The sequence below is a fragment of the Engystomops pustulosus genome, chromosome 7 (genome assembly GCF_040894005.1).
Source record: "Engystomops pustulosus chromosome 7, aEngPut4.maternal, whole genome shotgun sequence".
In the NCBI taxonomy this organism is placed as follows: Eukaryota; Metazoa; Chordata; class Amphibia; order Anura; family Leptodactylidae; genus Engystomops; species Engystomops pustulosus.
In genome coordinates, this window is record NC_092417.1 from 46731881 (window position 1) to 46757149 (window position 25269).

The 25269-nt window shown below is 42.0% G+C and overlaps 1 protein-coding gene across 5 annotated transcripts in view; it reads left to right on the top strand.

Moving 5' to 3' along the window:
* KIAA0586 (KIAA0586 ortholog) overlaps nucleotides 1-25269 on the top strand; it is an 86505-nt gene that overhangs the window by 40932 nt on the left and 20304 nt on the right. For all 5 annotated transcript variants that reach the window (XM_072115774.1, XM_072115777.1, XM_072115778.1 and 2 more), the window contains exons 27-30: nucleotides 1150-1284; nucleotides 1507-1690; nucleotides 2121-2260; nucleotides 4051-4138. In XM_072115774.1, the coding sequence (XP_071971875.1) occupies nucleotides 1150-1284; nucleotides 1507-1690; nucleotides 2121-2260; nucleotides 4051-4138 (547 nt within the window). The remainder of the gene's footprint in view (nucleotides 1-1149; nucleotides 1285-1506; nucleotides 1691-2120; nucleotides 2261-4050; nucleotides 4139-25269) is intronic.

The window sequence follows — 25269 nt, forward strand, 5'->3', positions numbered from 1 at the left end:
GGGGAAGAGAGAAAAGTTGTATCACTTTAAAATGTAACTTTTATTTGTTCTTATATTAAAATAACCAAGACTCATGTGCGTCTACATACAACATGAGGTTCCAGTGTGGTAATGCAATCCACACTTAATCAATGTCACTGTGGCTATATACTGTTAGCCTGGGACAGTAATACAGGAGGAGGTCCCCTTAGTTTGAACAGTCCTCCTGTAATCCAATGTCACGTCCTCTTAATAATTTTTATAAGAGGACCAGAGGAGACAGTGGTATATCGTTTGCAGCATTCAGCGGCAGGTGCTAATATTCTGCAGACCGCCTGAGAGCACAATGCTTCTATGTGTGAATCAAGACACAGTGGCGCGCTGGTATCCTTGCTGGTATCGCTGCGCTGCATGTGTCTAGACACAGTGCGGCAGGAGCTTGTTGTAGCTAGTCTCCGCGCACTCACACGCGGTACAAATTGTATCAGCCGCAGCAACCCAGCGCTGCACTGGCTCACTATTGGTATGTATGCTAACACTGTCCCTCAGTTAATTGTCCCTATTCTGTGAGCATTGATTAGTGATGAGTGTCCCGACACGTGTTTCGCCAGGTCACCCCGCCTTCTTCTGGGGGGGTGGGGGCAATGAATCATGGCGTTTAAAACACCAGTCATAGTTAATCCCCTCCCCCCATTGTCTTCAGATTTGTAATCAATATTATGCATGTAGGTTACGATTCAGTACCATTCACATACAGGCAGTCCCCGGGTTACATACAAGATAGGGTCTGTAGGTTTGTTCTTAAGTTGAGTTTGTATGTAAGTCGGAGCTGTATATTCTATCATTGTAATCCCAGACAGAACTTTTTTGGTCTCTGTGACAATTGGATTTTAAAAATGTTGGGTTGTCATAAGAATCAATATTAACACTAAAGCTTCATTACAGACACCTGTGATAACTGTTATAGCTGATCATTGTAGCCTAGGACTAAAGTACAATAAATTACCAATATCCAGAGGTCCGTTTGTAACTAGAGGTCGTATGTAAGTCGAGTGTTCTTAAGTAGGGGACTGCCTGTAGTTTTAAAACTTTGCAGAAATTTACACATGACCTCAAATAGAGGTTAAAAACAATCCACTGCTCCCAGTAACTGTAAAACACTTCTTTTAGGAATATGATCCTCCAAGTGAAGGACAGGTAGTCCACAGGCCTCTCCGAGGAGCACATCGTGACCCCATCAGGTCGCTCTTGGCCAAATTGAATCAAGATTCTGTTGCACCGCAAGAAGTATTTTACCAGCCTGAGGTAACAAACGCTTCTTCACTGTGGCTTGTAGCGAATTAATAAGGTTCTGAAAGCTGATAGGTGCGATGACTGCAGTGTTTGTGTGGGGGTCCTGAGTTGGCCTATTTTGTTGGGATTTTTATAATGGATCTTATTTCATCATTCCAGTGGACAGTTACAGGATCCTCTCATTGTCTTTCCAGAATTGTTTATTTACTTAGCTATTTATTGTCTTTGCTTTAGAGCTCTGGGGATGAGAACAGCATGGGGGAAATCAGCGAAGGTCAGAGGCCGTGTCTAACACCAGCAGCCGAGCAGATCCTAGCGGGTCATTCCGCTTTTATGGACGGAGCCCCCACCGCAGGTCACACTGCTGGACATCTAAGGATGCATCCATCATCCCATGGGCCACAAATGAATATACCAGGTATATATACTTGCTGTAGCTGTGTACAGATTTTGTCTCTCCCTTTTACATCAGCTCCCCATCCCCAATGGAGCTTACAGTCTAATCATTTTACTCCAGTCATAATAGAGCCGCTTTACCATATTCCCTAAAACCAATGTATTTGATATGTTAACATGTTGAGCAGTACTCGATGATGTGGTAAAGATTGCAAACTAAAACTAGAAAGACAAAATGTAAAAAAAAATTAAAAATCTAACACCTTTAATTGTTTGTAGCCGCTGTAAACTGTGGACAAGTGCCTCAGCTTTCCTATTAAGGGTGTATCAAAGATCTGGATGAATACTATTTTGTAATAACTTAAAAGAAAGAGAACTGGACAAGGTTTGTTTTTAGTGATTTTCTTCCTCCATATATTCATACACTAAAAGAAAATGTGTTCCCTCCCCAGGAGTAAGCCAAGGAGACGCCGATAATATTAGTTCTGGGCCAATGAGTCTCGGTGATCTGGAATCTCAGCCTTTGCCTGCTTATTATCCACATGCCGAAGATTTGCACCAAATTCCAGCTGCGGCCAGAAACACCTCACAGGTGAAGACATGAATGCTTTGTTCTGTGCTGCTTTTTTTCCCTCCCTCTTCCACATGTGTTTTATATTTTGGTCTTTTTCTACTTTTGGAACAAACAAGGACCCTTCAGTACCTAACATTTTATAACCTCTGCCAGAAAAGAAACCCTAATTATTCAAATTCACTCATAGATTATAAAAACAAGAGTCTGCTTCTATATGAACATTACCGTACATAAAACATCTTTACTGTATATTACACTTCTACATCAAAGACAGATGTTGTACATGTCAAAAGTTATCCCCATAGGGACCCCCATGTGGTGGGATCCCATCACAAATTTTCCTGCTGTGGATTTAAAGGGAACTTCCAGGACTAGTAATTAATATTGATGACCTGTCCTTAATATTGATGACCTGTCATCAGGTTTTCACCAATAAACCGAATGACCAGACCACTTAGAAGTCTTCATACTTTTAATTAATTTATCTCCCCCATATTTGCAGTTTCTGATGGGTTTTCCAACTATACATATGTAGGCCAAACATAGTGTGCATGTCGCTAGCCACAAGTCACTGTTTGATTTTGCTTTTAGCTAGTACATGTGGGCTGGAAGCCATTCTAATTATCATCTCCGTGTCACTTTCTAACCTCTGTTTATACAGCCCCCAACACAAGAGGTGTAAGTGTATATATTACAGCAGGACAATGGAAGAAATGAAAATACATGAGCTGCCAATGTAATGCATGGACATTGCATATCCTACAGACTGGGATCTCTGCGTCACTTAATAGGTTCAACCCTTGAATTAAAAATTCAGAATGCTGTAACTGTGTTTTAGGTTTAGGCTTTATCTACAAGATGACCCCTGAAACGGGGTACACTGGTTTAGGAACAAACATGGCTTCTTATGTGTGTATATCTTACAGACTGGGATCTTTGCTTTACTAATTGGGTACTTCATAAACCAGGGACACTTACCCCTAGATCCAGGCACTGTGCCTGTGGTAATCTTATATGTGTTAACTATGGCTTTCTTCATTCTAAAATCAACCTATACTATAGTCCCTCCACACTGTAGCTTCACAGGCTTTCCCCTTCCCATTGTGTGAGATTACAGCGGGCACTGTGCAACAGCCTCTGAAGCTACAGCACAGAGGGGCTCTGGTAACAACCCCAGAGTCATTCTGGCTCTTTAGCATAATTTTTAAATGTTGATTTTAGAATAAAGGAGGCTATGGATAACAAATATAAGAAGATTACCAGAATCATGATACCTGAGTAAGTGTCCCTGGTTTATCCTTGCTTGATTTTGATAGTAGTTTTCCTTTAAGATGGCAGATAAAGATAGGTATTTTAGAAAATCTATTATTTCTGTAAAAATTGTATGTCTTGGATTTCTGAGAATACCATTGACCTCATATTTTACCATGTCTGTTTCTGAAATATTACAGGATATGATTCACATGTTAAAATTAGTCCCAAGGTTATTGCTAGATTACAGGAGTTCTCCTGCTCCGTACATCAGGACCCCAGATGGTTTTTTGTAAAAGCAAAAGTGTGAACTGGGGCTGAAGTGACAGCGGGGCTTTCGTTACAATTACATCATCCCAAGAAAGCCTTGGTGTTTATAAGGAGTCACATTTACGGCTGTTTTTAACCAATTTGCTGCCAGGCTATTGCTTCATGATTGTTTCTGGAAAGGAAGGTGTTACCAGCTGTCACTTTACAGGAGGCAGCATCATGTGTTTTCCTTCTTTTTTAGTATCCCATTCTCAGTTGCTTTTTAACACATTCTATAATTATCACAGGGTCCTGGAGAACCTCAAAGGGAGCAGCAGCCAGTGCCTACCCGCTTCATACACGTTGGCGTGAAGTCAAGCGATGATCCACAGCAAGGTAAATGTTTGTCTGAGTTTTAACAGCCAGTGGTTTGGCAGAGGATGTTTTTCTATGCACATGCTAAGTATTCTGAGGCCGGTGTGAAAGTGCATTCTGCTGGGAGGTGTCAGACACCCCTAGTGAAAGACCCTGAAGGCAATTCAGGCGGTAAACACTGCCAAGTGCCACAAGATGGCAGCACTGTTCCTGCAGGCCTGCACAGTGAGGTCATAGAATCCGGCGGTCGCTGGGTATTGTTTATGGGTTTTCAAGAATTTTTGGTAAAATTTTCATACGTTCTTAAACGTGTATTTCATAGTTATGCCAAAAATGGAGTTTAATGCATTTTTCACATACAAAGAGAACGGCCTTTTCCCTTTTTTGAAGTTTGCAACATCACTAGGAATGACAGATGACAATGTCGATAAAGCGCTTCACAATATATAAGCAAAGCAGATTTTGGTCATAAATCCTTGTCAAGTCGCCTATGAGCATATGAGCAGCACAGCGAGGCGTCTACTGTTTCATACTCTCTTTACCCTAGATCCTGCACTAGAAGACTTGGCGTAGCGTTGTTAAAGGGATTGTCCAGAACTTTCTATTAATGACCTAGCTGACTGGTAGCTGAAGCGCACATTTGCATTTTCGTGGGCGCTCTGATATTATGACTTTTATTCTTTGCTCTAAATGACACTTCCCCTTTATTCTTTGGTTTGGTACGATCACAGAGATACCAAATTTAAATAGATTTTAGTACATAAAAATATATTTGAGGCCAATAACCTTTTCACACTATATGGACCTATGTACGTTATCATTTTTTGTGATGCGTTCTGGCCTTTAAATGTATGTCAATTTGGGACCATGTGACTGTTTGATCTTTTTTTTTCTTGAAATATTCTTGGATGGAAAAAATGGAGAAAAAGTGGCCATTCGAACATTTCGGCTCTATGCTCATGGTTGGGAATAATCTTTTTTTATATTTTGATAGAACGGGCATTTTAGAATGTGGCGATACCTAACATATTTATGATTTTTATTTTTATATGTTTTCTAGGGAAAGGTTTTTTTTTTTCCTAAAACAATATTTTCCGTCCCTCTAGGGTACTTTAACTCTGCAGGGTCTTATTGCTCATACTATATACTGCAATACTGCTGTATTGCAGTATATAGTAATTTTACTGCTGATTTCTCATAGCCTGATCAGTTTCTATGGCAGGCCTATGAGTCTGAGACTGTATGCTACCATTGCAACTGATCTCCACCCTCCCATGACGTCACGGGGGGCAGTGATCGGCTTTCCAAGACGGCGGCACTCACCAGTAGCTCTGTTTGATGTCGGTGCCAGCTATGACCGCATCAGATATAGGGGTTGTCAGCTGTGTTATATAGCTTACAATGGCTGTGTATGGAGAGAGCTCAGCCCATGAGCTCTCTCCATACACCCCCACAGCACCAGGGTGTAATAGTACGTCCCGGTGCGCGAAGGACTTAATATGGTTGCAAAATAACTCCCTGGATCAACATAAACTATTTACCAAATGTTTTATTCCGTTAAGATGTGATATTATTATATGATCAACCAGTACAAAATTGATGTGTAATCCGTTGCAGAGCAATATGTCCAAAAAAATGGTCTGTAAGGCATCTGTTTTTGCGGATTCGCATATTGTGTCACTAGCAAGCCCATGAAGGGTCACGTGAGTGCGTTGCCTCTAAACTGATTCGAAACTATGGACATCACATCACATGATCCCTGTTAACATGGACATGGGGAAAAAATAGGACCGGCTTTGGGTTTTCTATAGCCTCAATAAACCGAGATTGTGAAAAATGTAAATGTGTCCAGTAGGCCATCAACCATGGTCGGTCCCATGAAAATCTGACCCTTGACCCCAGTTCATCTTTGTGATACATGATACAAAGATTCTCTTCTTTCCTGCCAAATGGCAGCGCTGAACTGTAATCATGATAACAATGGGGGAGATGGTCCCGTCCTCAACACTGTGGTCAGTCCGTGACATCCAGCCACCAGACGGTCCATTTTTCACACTTCAGTATAGACACACGGATAGCCTTCTGAAGTGTGGTGCACTATATATGGATCTAATGAAAGAAACGTCCCAGCACACAAATGGTCTTCTTGCTGCAACTCCAAATTTGTTAGCAAAATAGCTAAACATAGTTCATCAGATGTGCTACGTTTAGCTATTTTGCTAATAAATTTTGAGTTGCAGCAAGAAGACCATTTGTGTGCCGGACGTTTGGTCCATTTTTCACAGACCGAGCATGACCATGTGCCGCCAGCCTAAGACTGGATAATGGTAGGTCCAGTGTGTGGGGAGGAAGCTGGTGCTGGTCAACTCCTGGTGGCTTTTCTTCCAAAGAACAAAATGATCAGGCGTGTTACAATCTAAAGGCCCAATCTTTATTTCCACTTCTGTAACACCACCAATCTGAATCCTCAGGCTACAGCACTAATTAATGAAAGATGAATACAATTTTTAAAGGAAGTAGATGAGACATTTGTGGAATGACTGCACCCCTTCAAGGAATATGCTACTGAAAGCCAGATAAACGTGCTACTAGCAGACACTATGGAACGTGCATTTGGAGATTGTTTTGATTTATTAATCTGCATTCTTCATCCTGTGACATTTCTAAATCTAGTTTATCATTAATAGAAAAATATTCTCATGTTTTGTAGACAGCGCGGAGACTTTGGTACCATTTCTGTCTAATTTGGGGCTTTGTGGCACCCTTGAATCCTTTCTCTAGTCTATGCAGCAGTTTTCAGTGATTTAATGCCCTATTATTTATGTGGTGGTGAAACCCACAGAGACGGTCTCTAGAATCCAAGTTGAATACATGTGACCGGCAGAACATTCCCCTCCATGTGAGGCTCTATACGGGGACGGCCTGCACTGATTTCCTGTGATTGATGATGTGGAGAAGGATGTAATGGATTGCGTTTTTCTTATTACTGTCTACAAAGAACCATGTAGCTTATAATTGCCATATATAGAGTATAAGCCCGAGTATAAGCTGAGGTACCTAATTTTACCACAAAAAACTATATAAGCCTAGGGCAGGAAATGCAGCTGCTGCTCTCTAATAAAATGTCTATCGGAGTGCCCCCCATTGACAGGCTGTCCATCGGAGTGCCCCCCATTGACAGGCTGTCCATCGGAGTGCCCCCCATTGACAGGCTGTCCATCGGAGTGCCCCCCATTGACAGGCTGTCCATCGGAGTGCCCCCCATTGACAGGCTGTCCATCGGAGTGCCCCCCATTGACAGGCTGTCCATCGGAGTGCCCCCCATTGACAGGCTGTCCATCGGAGTGCCCCCCATTGACAGGCTGTCCATCGGAGTGCCCCCCATTGACAGGCTGTCCATCGGAGTGCCCCCCATTGACAGGCTGTCCATCGGAGTGCCCCCCATTGACAGGCTGTCCATCGGAGTGCCCCCCATTGACAGGCTGTCCATCGGAGTGCCCCCCATTGACAGGCTGTCCATCGGAGTGCCCCCCATTGACAGGCTGTCCATCGGAGTGCCCCCCATTGACAGGCTGTCCATCGGAGTGCCCCCCATTGACAGGCTGTCCATCGGAGTGCCCCCCATTGACAGGCTGTCCATCGGAGTGCCCCCCATTGACAGGCTGTCCATCGGAGTGCCCCCCAGTGACAGGCTGTCCATCGGAGTGCCCACCATAAAAAAAAATAAATTTAGTACTCACACTCCGGCACCAATACATGCCGTCCGCTACTCCCTGCAGTTCCTCTTCCGGGTTCCCAGCTGCTTCGGCAAATGAACGTCTATGCGATCTGCCTGCACACAAACTATCACACTGCCCAATCATAGTTTCTGTGCCGGCAGATCTAAAAAAATTTGCATCTGCCTGGGCATGAAGGGGTGCTGTGGGCAGAAGAAGGTGACGCTGGAGAGTGAGTACAAAGTTGTTTTTTTTAATACTCTAGTATAAGCCAAGTGGGGCTTTTCAGCACAAAAATTGTCCTGAAAAACTACAGATCCATTCTATGCTTCCTCTAAGTATAAGCATATATTTATATGTATCAGTGCGGGGGAAACCATGAAGCCTTTCACCGTAGGACACCGGGCGGGCGATTGACAGGAAACATTAACTCCAAGCCTTTCTTCATACATACCTGCAACAATTAGGAATAATGAGCGGTGCTTGTTGTAGGGTTGTCAAAGTGGAACAGAAATGGTTCTGTCTTCTTCCTACCCAGTGGTGATTACGGATAATGCCTTCTCCGCTGTAAGGAGTTGGCTCCGGATTTCACAGTCTGGACAGAGTCATTGACATTCTTGTTCCTGGCTGTTCGCTTGAGCAGCTTATTGTCTCAAACCTATGATTTCCCACTGAGCGTTTCTGGAATGAAGTCAACAGGGCTCTGTCAGGCTGACTTTTCAAGTTTCTAGTGGAGGTCATTTGGAAGTGGGGACCTGGAAGGGTCGGGCTGGGCTGTCTCGGAGCGGAGTCTGGGGTTTAGCCCGCAGCACAGCCAGAGTGTGCAGGTCATCGCGCCACAACCGTTCCTTTACAATTAATCCTTCGTACTCGCATTCTGACAAGTGGAAATCATTGGTTTGGCATCACAGGCTTTTGTCGCTTTATGCTGAACAAGTCTCCTGCGGCATTCAAGAAAAGAACAGTTACACAAAAGGCAAAGCCGCTTATGTAGCATCCAACGGGAATCTAGGAAATTGTGCTTTTCCTTTTAACTCTTTCTGTTATAGCAGGTGTCGATTTTGTTTTCTTGCACACAATGAAAAGATGCGCCACATGTATTAGGAGTTGTGCAGCACTTAAAGCGTAACTAAACTTTCAACTAAATTTCTCAAATGAATACAACAGATGATAATAGTAAACTTTGTAATATGCTTTATGCAAGGAATCTGTCCCTGTGGCCTTCTCGTTTATCTGCCTTTCTTTTGTATATCGTGTATATCGGCTTTCTGTCCTGAGAGATAAAGGAACCTGATAAAGTGTCTAATGACTTAAAGGGGTATTCCAGGAATCAGAATAATTGATTATTTCAATAGATCATTAAAATATAAGCTAATATATAATGAAATAAAATACTCTTTACTGTACGAGCAGTGAGACTATGGAACTCTCTGCCGCAGGAGGTTGTTATGGCGGACTCTATGTACATGTTCAAGAGAAGCCTGGATGACTTTCTGGAGAGCAAAAATATCACGGGTTATGGGGATAAAACATTTATTTAATTCTTAAAGGTTGGACTTAATGGACTTGTGTCTTTTTCCAGCCTTATATACTATGATACTATGATATAATATTAGCGGAAAAATGTTGTGGTCATCCTCTATAATGGAGAATTGAAATGCTACTGGCCCTTTAATCAGTCCCGTGACTTTGTCTCTGTGGAGTAGACACAGGACAGAAGATGCCACCGGTCACATGTCCACATCACATGTCCTACATCTGCCTGTGCAGGTCATATGATCATCACTATGTTTGGCTGTAGTCGTTTGGTTATACATCATTACTATGGTAACAGAGCAGGTCAATCTGTTACATCATCTCTGGGAGCAGAGCATAAGAGGGAGAAGCTGTTACTGAGAACTACAGGATCATGGGAGTTGTAGTATCTTGTGGAAGCCATCTTGAAGATAACTCCGCCTACTTTAGAAACCCCCATAAACTTTTGTTAATCATAAAAGCAAACTATTTAAGCTCCATTTAGTGATTAATGACATTGAGTTTTTTTGCATTTGTTTATTTATAGCATTATGGGTTTTTACATCACACATTCATATTCCCAAAACACCCCTTTAAGCTCGGAGTGTTGAATCAGCAAATAAAAGAATCTCTAGGTATGTAAAGAGTAAATCCTTAGCCTCATGTCTTTTTTCTATGCTGTGTAGAGGACTTAAGCTATACTACTCACTACAGGAGAAAGAAGGAGCTTAAATAGGGCACAGAGAAGCAGCTTAATGAAGTAAATTACAAAGTTTACTATTCTAATCTGCTCTGTTCATTTCTGCTGTCAAAAAATCAGCTTCAAAGGTTTAGTTATTTCAATTTTGCATATTTTAAGGGGTACGCTGGACTAGAGGTGGTAATTTATAAGTCCTCTCCAAGTCATTGGACACAGAATAACTGTTTATTCAGTGAGGGTCTGACAGAAGCAAACCCTACTGATCAACACAACAGGAGTACCCGCATATAAATGAATGGGATGGTGGAGCACAAGACCCATATTCTTGTGATTGGTTGTGAGACCCCCACAGATCAGATGCCTATTCTCGTTCCACATTGGAATTGGCGGCAAGCATCTTACTCTGCAGTTGCTGTAAACACTGTAACACGGTATATGTTGCAATGTGGGTACAAAGCAGCATCTGTATAAGGTAGGTTATGCTGGGTTTATGAACAGATTAAAGATGGATTAGCACCCCTAGTGATGTTTGGGCTGCTGAATACCTTAGTGCTGTGTAAATGGCTAGGAATATAGATCGCTTACTGATGATGGGGTCTCCCTGGTATGTATGATACTAGGTGACATGTAGACTGACCTAGCTAACCAGCTAATATTTGACTATTATAAACTGTGTTGTCTATTACGCACACGCCATGGGTACTTTTCCTATGCTTTACACATAGCTTATATATTCTCCTGACTAATTTGTTCCATGCGTTCAGTGTTTTTTGGGAAGAGACAGAGTGTGGGATCTGCTGGCCTTGCTCCCGTAGCATATCCTTGAATGGGAGCAGATGGCAACGAAGAGCTTGTGACCAATTTCCGTTATCGTTTTGCGTACATTCCCATTTAATGAAGGAAAATAACATGTTGTTGTCAGCCTGCCTGGCAGATCTCTGCCCACTATTCAAGCGCCTCATAACATCTTCTGTTTTTAACCTCAAGTAAAATTAAAGTAAAAAAGTGAGGCAGCAAAATTTTGCTTTTAATATTTTTTTATGAAGGGTAGGCCTGAGAAAAGGGGCTAATCGCATATAAAACTAAGCCTCTTAATTGATGGATCTACAAGAAAGTTGGCCTACAAGACATACAGAAAATGGTTCTAAAATGTTAATGGGGTATGCTGTATGTGGGCGTACTTTAGAATGGGTAGTTGTTCTGCCAAAGGCTCTTTCTGTTTGGGGTGATGCAGGCGGGAACGTGGTGCAAACTGCACTGATTGCAGTTTGCCTCTGTATAGTGCAGGGGGCGACAGATTCAGGATTTCTGGCGCATGTTCTTCATGAATCTGCGCCCCCCCGCACTGCTCCGACAGAGTTCACCAACTGTTTTCTGTTGTATCTTTAACATAGGGCGTGCAAGACAATTCTGTCCGGCTTTGCATGATAAATTTGGTTCATGGTCTGACTGAGCGCTGGACGCCCCCCTAATTTATGTTGCATGATGCCTAGTGCAGCTGCACCCACAAAAGGGTTGCGTGCAACACCTATGTGGTGCAGACACTTCTTAAATACCTGTGCAAACAGCTTGCACGGCCCTTAGTAAATGTACCCCATGGTGTTATAGGAGCCCACTGCCAGCAGACAGAGGTAAGGGGAAGTGCTCATATACAGTGTAGCATGTAAGGGCTTTGGTAACGCCCCTAAGAGCCCATCATTAGTAGAATTTTAAAAGTTAATTCTACAAGTAAGGAGCCATGGATAACAAATATATGCAGACTACCACAGTCTCGGTGCCTGGATCTATAAGTAAGTGTTCCTGGTTTATCATGATGGATTTTGATGGTAAATTTTTTTAAAACCATTTTTTTTGTGTATATATATATAGAATTTTTTTTTTTTTATCTCTGTATAACATTTTGGAGATCTTAAGTAGCTACCAGAAATTCATACGAATGTAAACTCCATGGGGCGAAAACAAAGCAAATTATTGAACGATTCCTATTTCAGGGGTCCTTGGGGATACATATGGTATGTGTATAGTTAGTGATACAGGGCACTAGACATAATATCAGCATATAAACTCTTGGCCATGTTTCTTTACTTATGTTATACCCATACAAATGGGTGGTCCTCAGGGATCTTTGTAACATATTCTCCATTCATAGGAATGAAAACAACCCTACTTCTTCTTAATACCTACTGAAAAACCTCTGAAAAGTTAAGTTTCTTCAAAAAATATCTTTTACATTTTCAATTTTATACGATTCACTAATAGAAATCATCCTTTTTAGTTCAATGTCTGAATCTGAGTTTGGAGCAGTAAATGGACCCCATCCTCCCCTTTGAGTATATGAATTCATCCATAATGATGAGCCATGGAGAGCTAGTGGGTAATCTCTTGTATGCAGTACAGATATCACATATTGTACTGTATAGCTGCTCAGTGCCTAAACCAGTGATGATACAGAGCGCCCTAACTACAACCAAAATCCACTTCTGTATCACAAAAGCACCAACACGGTAATTTAAGCAGTAACTTATTTTATCTACTCTGTCCTGTCACTGCTTTCAATCGTATCAGTATCCTAAGGACACCAATGCAATAGAAAGAAGTTGGAGAAAATGAGTTTATCATTGTATTATTATCCAGGTTCTCCTGATCAGGAAGAATAAGAAGACCTAGAGCAGGAGCTCCAAAAAGAATCCAGCTCTGTTCCTACCTTCTTCCTCCTCCATTAGTTCTCGGGAGCCAAGGATGTGATACTATAAAATAGAACCTAGTGTGGCATATTCTGGGCTGCATTGGACTGCAGGAGGAGACCATATCTGGTGAACTCTGAGGGGTATAATTCTGGTGACAGGTCTTCTTTGTAAAGAGAAGAAAGCGGTTCTAAGTTTTTGTTTTGTTTTTTTTTTCAATAGTTGAAATAATTTTCAGTCTCAATAATTGCTTCCCCAGCGCACAACACACCAGATTTACTTACAGGTTTGGACTTTTGTAATTCCGGCGTAGAACTGGAATGAAAACCACAACTGGGCCGGACAAGGTTCCTGCTACAACCTGACGCAAGTTATGGAAGACCTTGCAATACAAGTGGGTCATTCCAAGTAGATTATTTATAATGTATTTACGGGCAAGGTGATAAATGTCTGGCTGTGGCCCCACTGTGTTGTATCCCCACCATTTCTTAGAATAGAGGTACAGTCAGTCCCCGGGTTACCTACAACATAGGTTCTGTAGGTTTATTCTTTAGTCGAAATTGTATGCAAGTCAGAACTGTATATTTTATAAGTGTAATCCCAGCCAAAACTTTTTTGGTCTCTGTGAAAATTGGATTTAAAAACTTTTGGGTTGTCATAAGAACCAGGATTAACAATAAATCTTCATAGCAGACACCTTTGATAACTGTTACAGCTGATAATTGTAGCCTAGGACTAAAGTACAGTAAATTGACAACATCCAGGGGTCTATTTGTAACTAGGGGTCGTCTGTAAGTCAGATGTTCTTAAGTAGGGGACTGCCTTTCCAAGTTGTGCAATGAAGATTAGTTGGAAGAGGAACAGAGATGTTACACTTCTTATATGGGACAACCAAAATTGCGAGTTGGACCAGTGACACCCCAGAAAGCATGAAAATGGGGTCCACACCTAGTGATTAACGCATTGCTGGTCACTTGGTTGGACATACTCACTGGGTCTACATGGATCGTTTACATGCCCTGTTTTCATGATTTATGGTCTGGGAAGATAGGTTCCCGTTAAGAAGTTCTGACAGTAAACTTAACTCCCACCCTATATAAACATATTTTTAAAAACCGCTTTTAGAAAGCGGTCCAACCATCCCTATATTGTACATCTGGAATGGGTGCAGAGGAGAGAAACCAAGATTATTAGGGAAATGGGGGGACTAGAATACAATGACTGATTACAAAATTTGGGATTATTCAGTTTAGACAAAAAGCCGGCTGAGGGAAGACCTCATTACAATGTACAAATACCTGAACGGACAGTACAAGGATCTCTCCAAAGATCTTACTAGGCCTCTGACCAGGACAAGGGGGCATCCTCTATGCCATCGTCATCGGTTGGGCTTGGTGGACTGGCGTCTTTTTCCAGCCTTATATACTCTTCAGCAAGTCACACACAGCCAATGTGTTTCTCATTCCTGAGCAAGGGGGAATGAGGGAGCTGAGCCGAGTGAAAGGGAAAACAAGCTGTCTTATTTAAAAGTGATTTTTAACTACATGGATTTTTATACAAACAATCGCATGGGGCACAGAATGCAGACTTCTGTGGGAGCCCTTCATTAGGTTTAATGGTGAAAACCTGATGACCATTTGATTTCATGCATTATGAAGCAAACATACCTTGAGAATGCTGTGGCTACACTGATGCCGGATCATATCTTGGTTAATCCCTGAGCTGAGTGGTTTTGCTGAAAAAACAATTATAACAGTAAGGACCTTGGGAAAGCTGGATCAGCATGGCTGCCATGATAAACGCATTACACATGGGAGCTTGGAATTACAAATGGAAGTTAGTCAAGACATGAGTTGAATCACTCATACACAGCAGCTGGGGGATGGTGCGGCAATTGATTATACTGTCTGGCAGGGAGAACAGTGATTGCATCATTCTCTCCTGCAGAGAAAAACTCACATGCAAGGACAAGCGCGGAACCAAGCACTTAAGGAGCCATAGAAGCGACAGAGCTTCATTATCATAATGTTATGTCTGTTTTTTCAACAAAACCACTCAGCACAGGGATTAACCAAATATGAACCTGCATCAGTGTAGCTACAGCATTTTCAAGGTATGTTTGCTTCATAAAGCATCAAATCAAATGGTAGGATTCCTTTAAGGAGACTTTGCCAACAAAGGCTGCCTCTGCAGAGGTCTCTGCAGGTGTGTGGAGACTCCACTGCTACACTGGGGGGTTCTGGATAATATGCATATTATTCCAGGATGGAATAACGGAAACATTGCCTCTTGGGCAGCTTGTAAAGAAGCCCTTTTAACATCAAGCATGACTTTTTTCAGGAAGCCTAATGACATGATGCGGGATTAAAACCAAACCAGTATATCTATTCCAGAAGGAACAGGTTCCCAACTGCAGACAGCGCTGGTACAATGTGATTGCTTCTCGTCAGTACAGTGTAGGGAACTGGTGTAGCTGAGTGAGAGGCTTGAGACTGGGTCCGGTAACTTTAGACACTTCCCCCTATTCAATAGATAGGGGATCAATTTCATTATTGTCGGAGCCACTATAATGCAGCCTGTTATAATGTACTTGTAGTAATGATGTAGAATTACCGTTAGGTTTTAGTCTATGTGCATTTGTCTCCCCTCACTGATTTGAAGTGGAAAATTGATATAGAATTTTATTCTTATTATAACTTCTCCAAATAATGTGGCACATTCAGGGGTCATCTACACACATCCCGCCAGCGGTCAGACACCCCATGGCCTGGTGCAGCTGAAGATGTTATCAATGCTCTCATTGTGCCCGGATGACTTGTCAGTGACGGCTGTGACAGGACCTGATAGCTTGACATCTCCCAGGTCTGTGTGAGCTGTTCCTCATTTCCTGCCTTAAAATTGCCATTGGATCGTTCAGGGCCTAACACGTCGCACATGCGCCCCCTCTGATTAGATTATGAGGCAATTTCAGCACAATTAAATTCCAGAGACTAAACAATAACATATAAAGCGATGGTAATTCAATTCACAGCTCCGGCCATTAACTTTCCCTCTGTTGTACTAAGTGAGATTTGCCGTACATCTACTGAATTCAATTATGTCATTGCTTCTGGAAAAAGCAATCTTTAAGGTCTGCGGCCATTGTTCCGAAAGTAAAAGATCCCGCTCAGGCATTAGTCTGTATCTGGAGGAAAGGTTCCATCTGTTTCCACCTCACCTGGTGGTATAGCATCTTCCATTATGCTATAGGTAACTTCTATACCTCAGGCAGACAGGATAATAAAGCTGTCAGCAATTTGGATAAATACCTTAATCCTAATGAGGAAATCTAAAGATGAAGAGTAAAACATCATCTGCGTTTCCCTAATGTGTTTACAGGAAGCAATATTTGCCGCTTACTTGTCGAGTGGTAGACACAAAGCTCTTGTGAAGAACAGTGTTAAAGGTGCGATCACCCAAACGACTACAGCAGCTTGTATATACAGGGGTGCGACCAATTTAGCAAGTAATTGCCTATCCACAGCGTAGGTGAGAACTTGCTGATCATGGGAGGGGGTCATCACCACTGGTGCTATACTCTATATGACTGCTCAAAGGGTCACATCACCAGATTTTACCCCATTAAAGGGGTCGGCCACTTTACCTCATGTTTTATGTAAAGTGTGGGGTGGGGAAGGATATTAGGTAATTTACTAATATACATCAAGTAATAGTTCTGCTCCGCTTTCTTGATTATATAAAGTGAAGCCTCCTGTCTTTTACCCCATCAGCCAGATATTCCTGTCCTTAAAATGGCTGCAGATGGAGTGTCATGTGATCTCTAACTGTTCATGAACAATCGCCCTGTCAGGACCTTGATCCTTATATTCAAGAATATTATCATAAGGTCCTGGCAGAATGAATGTTCATGGACAGTTAGAGATCACATGACCCGACACATAAACCCCCTAAATGTCCTGAACTGCCTTTTATCACTGCATACACAGAACCACGAACCTTATATCACCTGAAATATGAGATTCTTCTCTTTTAATATCATACCAAAAGCATGTTCTATGTGATATAGAACTGGAGATAGGGGTGTCGGAGGTGACCAACCACATGCAACCACTATATTTGACTCATTTCAGGTAACATTACTTTGCTGCTTATTTTCACATGACTTTGGAGCAGAATTTTTTTAGGTAAATGTGTTTGATTTCACATAACAGAGGGAATTCTAGAAAAGGACATTTCATAACCTTCCTGAGGTGGTGGTGGTGGTGGGGTGGCGGTCGGTTTAATGATGGTAACTCCATACTCCAAAAATATAGACCGGTTTAGCTTACGCATTAAAAATGAGTTCTAATATGCAGCCATTAACTTTCCTTTATTAGAAAGGGGCATTATAAGTCATGATCGTTGCATCTCAAATGCATGTATGATTGGACAGGTCCATCGTCCACATTGATATGCCCTAATAGGAAGCAGAGTGCACGGTCTGCGCTTATCCATTACACGGGGCATGAGACATTACCCTGAGCTTATTTCCAGAACTGACATTTAACAATTCCAAGAAACATGAGATTAAAGGGAACTTTTCTGTTTGCTCCTGAATGGCACTAGGAACCTTGCACAGCAGCATCATCTCTCCCACACCACATGCTGAATAATTTACTATATGGTGACATGAAGCAAATACAGCTGGCTTTGTTCCTCCAGACCTTAGAAAATAATAGCTGTCACCTTCCAGAACAACGCCGCAGGTCAGATTTGATAGTAGAATGTTCCGTCCTCCTACTACATTGTGGTCTATCCCCTAAAAATACCTGACAATGTCATGGTTCTCTTATTAGGTTCTTGTATGTAAGCTATAGGGTACGTTTATTAACACAAGGCTGATGTCTGTGTATGTGCAAAGCTTTTAGCGTCCACATTGTTATGAAGAGGACTATAAAGATTTAATATTTATAGGGGTTTTCTTACAAAAAAATATAGTGATGACAACATATCCGTAGAATATGTCCTTAATGCAAGTTCTGTGGGGGACCAAAACCCAGCACCCCTACAAATCAGTTGTTCTTATGATCTGATAAAAAGGAGGATGGAGCAGAAGGCAGACCGCTCCGTTATCTATGGGCAGCACGGTGGCTTAGTGGTTAGCATTTACATCCTTGCCGCGCTTTGGACCAGGGTTCAAGTCTTTGTGTATACATCTGCAAAGAATTTGTATGTTCGCTCATGTTTTGCGAGCGTTTCCTCAAGGTCCTCCGGTTTACTCCAAAACATACTGTTAGGTTGATTAGATTGTGAGCCCCATGGGGACGGGAACCGATTTGGCAAGCTCTGTGCAGCGCTGCGTAATCTGTGTGCGCCTTTTAAATAAAGGAATTCTTACGGTATTATGTAGTGGTAAAACCAGGTTATTGCAGATCAGACTCCATTTATTCGAATGAGAGCTGTTATGTAGTAACCTGTTCTAACCACTACACAGAGAACGGGGCTGTCTGCTTCCTGTTTCAGCTTCAGAACAGCTGCTCTGTGGGGGTTCTGGCTGTTGGGCTGCCACCAATTCAATATTGAGTTCCTATACTTAAAATCCATTACTTTTAGCTTGGAAAAGAAGGATCAAAGTAGTCCTATGGTGGTGATTTTCATGCACTACAGTTCTGACTGCCCAAACGTTTTCACTCAACACCCATTTAGTTACGACATTCACAGCCCAATTATTTTAATGGGAGACTTGTCCAATTTTGCCCATTTTTCACCATTTAAAAAGTAAAAAAAAAAAAATCTGTGTGAATACATGACATGGCTGATAATGGAGCCTTAATGTATTCTTTTATTAGTCTCTCGTCTAGTAATTATTTCCCAGACATCTCTGTAATTAAATCTTAGAATTATGATTTTCATTTTTAGTCGAGCTCAGTTTTTTTTTCTTAATTAATATGTCTATAATATGAAAGCCTCTTTTCTTTCTTCACCGCATTTTAGAATGAAATTGAAAAATGAAAGTCTTCTTATGTAGTACATTATGTTTCTGTACACGTTGCGAGCTGACATGTTGCTTCTACCTAATGTAACCGTCTACTGTTCCTGACAGCTCTGGAAGCTTATACAAAGTGTACCCAAGGCCGCCTACTCCTCATTCTGCTCCTGACTGTACAGAAGTTGTGCTCCTGTGATAGAGCAGATTTTAAAGGGGTTGTCCACTTTAAGCAAACAATAACAATTGTTTGCATAATGAAAAGTTATACGATTTTCCCATATATTTTCTTTAGTAATTCCTCACAGTTGTCTAGATCTCTGCTTGCTGTCATTCAACTAGAAGCTTCATTGTGCTCTTTCTATGGACTTAAACCGGTTCATGGCTCGTTACTATCACTGCATAGTAATAAGAGCTGTGTGGTATAACGAACCGTGCACCTATGTGACATCACATGACCAGGGACTGGTTTTTATCCACAGGAAGTAAAAAATTAAGCTTCCTGTTTAATGACGGCAAGCAGAAATCTGTTTGAAATTGATGCAGAAAGAATATTGTAAAGTAAAACAACTTTTCATTTATATAAACAGTTTTTCGTAAAGTCGACAACCCACAAGAAACCTACTGTCAAAATCAAGTATGGTAACCGAGGGACACTTACTCATAGATCTAGGCACTGTAACTGCAGTAGTCATCTTATATTTGTTATCCATGGCCTCATCCCATATGAAATCCAACTTTTATTGTTATTATTCTTATTAGCACTGTGCTCCCCAATCTCAGTCATCTCCATAGAGATTAACTGAGTAAAATGGTCATGCACGGCCTTCTACTCCGTTGGTCCGACGGAGATACATGGGACACAATCGGACCCGTCATTTCCGTGATCTGTGGGGGTCTCATCACTGAGACCCCCACCTATCAGCAAGTTAGGCCCTATCCCTATTTTTTGTTCATGAAAAAACCCCTTTAAAAGTTTGAGGTTGCGGTCACACGTCGTGTTTAACAACTCATTGCAACAGCTGAAAAGAGATATGTCTAATTAAACGGCTGTTAACACTTGCATTTACAAAACGCGAATGTTAATATTGTGTTAACGTACACGTGTATCAACTGTTGTGTCTTGTAAACGCAAATGTTAACAGCTGTTCAATTAGGCAAATCTCTCTCCAGCTAGGGGAATGTGTTTTGAAACGCATGTGTTAGACACGACGTGTGACTGCACCCTGAGAAGGAAAGAGGCCATAGATAATAAGTATAAGATTACCACAGTCGCAGTGCCTGAATCTATGAGTTAGTGCCCCCTGGTTTACCATACTTGATTTTGATGGTAGATTTTCTTAAGGCTGAATATCTGTCATTACCTGAGGTGGAGGCTTCTGCTGCGGCCAGTTGTCTCACCTCTGCATAAAGGTCATGGAGATGGAGGGCAAAGAATATTAATAACATTTTGTTTTAATTAAAGTACCGTATATTCCGGCGTATAAGACGACCTGGTGTAAAAGACGACCCCCCTACTTTCCTGTTTAAAATATAGAGTTTAAGATTTATTCGCCGTATAAGACTACCCCTTTTCCAACGCATACAAAACACTGGTAAAAATTAAAAAAAAAACAGATTTGAATTTAACATGGTCCTTTTTTTAATGTAAATTCTTATGACATGCAGGTATATAGCAGGAAAACTGTCGCTCATAAACATAAGGCATACAACAACAACATTACCATCGGTATGCATAAAAACATTGAACACCTCCTCACCAGTAGCCATAATTAATGTCCCCCATCTACCAGTAGCCATAATTAATGCCCCCACCCACCAGTAGCCATAATTAATGTCCCCACCCCCAGCAGTAGCTATAATCAATGTCCCCACCCCCTAGCAGTAGCCATAATCAATGTCCCCCCACCAGTAGCTGTGATTAATGTCCCCCATAGGTAATATCCCCCCAAATAGCCACTTCCTAACTTTCACATATGCCCCCCCCCCCCCCCCCAAATAGAAACAGGGCCCCATAGATTTAAGCAAAATAAAAAAAATAATATCCTGGGTTTTTATACTTCTAAATTTATCCCAATAGGTAACAAGTATAGACGGGCTAGATTACACCCCTCGTGGCTTACAGCTACAGTTAAAAGGGCAATTAATGAGAAAAAGAGGGCATTTAAAAAAATATAAATCTGACTGGTCACCTGAGGCTTTCAATACTTACAAAAAAACTTACCAAAATCTGTAAAAAGGAAATCAAATCGGCCAAAATACAAAATGAAAGACAGGTGGCTAAAGATAGCAAAACAAATCCCAAGAAATTTTTTAGGTATATCAATGCAAAAAATAGGTCACAACAGGTTGGACCCCTTTATTCTGAAAATGGGGCATCGGTGACTGGAGACCAAGAGAAGGCGGAGATACTTAATAGGTTTTTTAGCTCCGTTTATACAATAGAAGAGAGAACTTCTGACTTGGGTGGTGCCAGTGCGGGTAATGCACCCTGTAATATAGTAGACTGGCTGAATGTAGGCATTATCCAATCTAAGCTCAATAAAATCAATGTGTACAAAGCTCCTGGACCAGATGGGTTACACCCCAGAGTTCTTAAAGAACTCAGTTCTGTTATTGCTGTACCACTGTCTAAAATCTTCAGGGATTCCGTAATGTCTGGTGTGGTGCCAAGTGACTGGCGCAAGGCAAATGTAGTGCCAATATATAAAAAGGGCTCTAGAACTTCGCCAGGCAATTACAGGCCTGTAAGCTTAACTTCCATTGTGGGGAAAGTGTTGGAAGGGTTAGTAAAAGACTATATACTGGAGTATGTGACATCAAATAGAATAATAAGTGACAGCCAGCATGGGTTTACTAAGAATAGAAGTTGTCAAACTAACCTTATCTGCTTCTATGAAGAGGTGAGCAGGTGCCTGGATGGAGGAGCAGCTGTGGATATGGTGTTCTTGGACTTTGCAAAGGCATTTGACACTGTCCCTCATAGACGCCTGATGGGTAAAATTAGGGCTATTGGTTTGGCAGAAATCATTTGCAATTGGATTGAAAACTGGCTGAAGGATCGTATCCAGAGAGTTGTGGTCAATGATTCCTACTCGGAATGGTCACCAGTTATGAGTGGTGTACCTCAGGGTTCTGTGCTTGGCCCACTACTATTTAATATATTTATTAATGATATAGAGGTAGGAATTATTAGCACTGTGTCTATTTTTGCAGATGACACCAAACTGTGTAGTGTAATACAGTCTATGGAGGATGTTCATAGGCTACAGGGTGACTTGGACAAACTGAATGTTTGGTCATCCACTTGGCAAATGAGGTTTAATGTGGATAAATGTAATGTTATGCACCTGGGGGCCAATAATCCAAAGGCAAAATATGTCCTTGGGGGAGTAAATCTGGGAGAGTTCCTTGTTGAGAAGGACCTGGGGGTACTAGTAGATCATAAATTGAATAACAGCATGCAATGTCAATCAGCTGCCTCTAAAGCTAGTAGGATCATGTCATGTATCAAAAGTGGAATGGACTCTCGTGATAGGGATGTAATATTACCACTATACAAGGCACTGGTTCGGCCACACCTGGAATATGCTGCCCAGTTCTGGGCACCGGTCCATAAAAAGGATGCCCTGGAGCTGGAGAGAGTTCAACGTAGAGCCACAAAACTGATAAGGGGTATGGAGGGTCTTAGTTATGAGGAAAGATTAAAACAACTAGATTTATTTAGTCTGGAAAAGAGACGACTACGAGGGGACATGATTAATTTATATAAATATATGAATGGTCCATACAAAAAATATGGTGGTAAGTTGTTCCAGATTAAATCAAATCAAAAGACGAGGGGGCACTGTCTCCGTTTAGAGAAACCAAGGTTTAATCACCAGAGGCGACAGGGCTTTTTTACTATGAAAACTGTCAATCTGTGGAATAGCCTGCCTCAGGCGCTGGTCACAGCAGGGACAGCGGAGAGCTTCAAGAAGGGTCTAGATGCCTTTTTACACCTAAATAACATTGATTGTTATGCTATATAGGATTGTTTCCCCTAAATCTCTTCCTCATCCAATCCCTTCCCTTCCTTGGTTGAACTTGATGGACAAGTGTCTTTTTTCAACCGTATAAACTATGAAACTATGAAAACTCTTACCTAGTTATTCCGCTCCTCTTCGCTCTCTCTCTCTCTCTTCTAAAGATCGGCGCAGGCGACGGCTGATGACGCGTCTGCCAGGTCAGGTGCCGGGTCATAGACCTCAGCAGACCCGGCGCAGGCAGGCGCGTCATTAAGCCTGTGCCGGCGTCGATGGATGAGGTGGGTGGGACGGGGGCAGATCGGGGGCCGTTCAAATTTTAAATTGTGACAGCTCCGGGCCCTCCTGATCCAGCGCACGGACCAGATGCAGAACAGTCCGTGCGCTGTAAGGGAAAGGCCCGCGGCTGTCACAATTCAAAACATCTGCCCGCTGTGCTGCGCCGAGTTATCAGCGCAGCGCAGGGGTCAGGTGCGGGCCTCAGTACCGCGATCGGTACGCCACTGTTTAAGGCTGCCGGCAGCTTTGCCGGCAGCCAACGCTGTGAAAACACCCACGATCGGTGCTAGCACCGATCGTGGGTGTTACCGGTAAGCCTTTGCTGCAATATGCAGCAAAGACTTACCGGCTATGGAGAGGGCTCAGCCCGTGAGCCCTCTCCATGCAGCGCGACCCGACCGCCGGCGTGAATACACGGCGGGCGGTCAATTACCGGCGTATAAGACGACCCCAGACCAGACAGAAGATTTTTCTGTCTTCAAAAGTCGTCTTATACGCCGGAATATACGGTAAATAATTTTTTCAATTGAGAAGGTGGCGACAACTATTAAAACTATAGAGAATGATCTTTACAGAAAGATAAAAATCCTGTCCAGCTCAAGGGTTGCAGAGATTGTGTCATAAAGGATCCTGAAGGCTTTTGTACCAAAAAGGAGAAAACTCAAGCCTTCTACAGGCGGTCCCCTACTTAAGAAAACCTGACTTACGGGCGACCCCTAATTAAAAACGAACCTCTAGAACTTGTAATTTACTGTACTTTAGTCCCAGATTACACAAACCAGCTGTGACCTTTATGAAAGGTGTCTGCAATTAATCTTTATTGTTAATCCTTGTTCTTAAAACAATCCAACATTTTTAAAAACCAATTGTCACGGAGTAAAAGAAAATTTTGGCTGGGGTTACCATTATAAAATATACAGTTCCGACTTGCATACAAATTCAACTTAAGAACAAATCTTGTACTGCGTGTACTGTGGTAGTAGGATACACACTTGACAGACTTCATATCCATCCCTGTAAAGCCCATGCACTTAGTGTGAAGTGCCACCAGGCATTGCACATCATCATGTATGGCGTTCCTTCTCTAGACGAGCCACATAGCCGCTCCTTGTTCGCCTCAGTCCTGCCTGACTTATTGTCTTGTGTTGGTTCTCCGGGCCAGCGCTGTGACTTTGGTGAATGAGCCAATTGTTTTCCTTTGTGTTGCCCATCCAGTCAGCTCTCCATCTGGTTTGTATCAGACTGTTTTCACAGCCAACAACTGCTGCCTTTTCTATATCCTGACACTCAAGGGCCCCCTGCTATCAAAGCATTACTGTGATAGCATGTGTGTCTGGGCCCATACAGCTGTGCACCGCAGCTTGAAGCCATTACCCCAGAAATACTCACTTAGAACTTGAACTGTCTCTTTCATTTGTAACTAATGTATATGTGCCAGTGTACTCCTATAGCCAGGCTCCTATGGAGCTGTTACCTCCTCAACAAATAACTTCATGGCTGCACTTTATTACTAGCTAATTACATAGATTTTTTGGTAGTTTTCTGTATTGGATATGGTTGTAGTATTGACAAGTAAAACCTCTTTGCATTCATAGTAACAGGGATTTAACATGACTATCTTTTCAAGATGATAGAACATCATTATATGAATGGTGGGTGCTCCACCCCAGGGTCACCAATATACCTGGATGGCTGTGTCTGATCCCGCAGGACTGCAATAACCTAACAAAATTGCACTTATATAGACAATGGCAGTGTATTGAGACCCGGATATGTACCTACCACTGTGCCACTTATCCTGAATGGTGATGGGGGCACAACTACAAGAAAATGAATATAATTGTAGCTAAGTTTTTTTTGGTTTATATGGTTAGCATTAGGATTAACCTTTGCCTGGTGTGTGTGGAGGCCCTCCTGGCTAGTACTACAGGTAAGGGTTCTTTGAATTACAGTCAGTCCCCGGGTTATGTACAGGATAGGTTCTGTTGGTTTGTTCTTAAGTTGAATTTGTATGCAAGTCGGAACTGTATACTTTATAATTGTAACCAAAGTCAAAATTTTTTTGGTCTCTGTGACAATTGCATTGAAAAATGTTGGGTTGTCATAAGAACCAGGATTAACAATAAAGCTTCATTACAGACACCTGTGATAACCGTTATAGCTGTTAACTGTAGCCTAGGGCTAGTACAGTAAATTACTAAAATCCAAAGGTCAGTTTTAACTAGGGGTCGTATGTAAATCGGGTGTTCTTAAGTAGGGGACCACCTG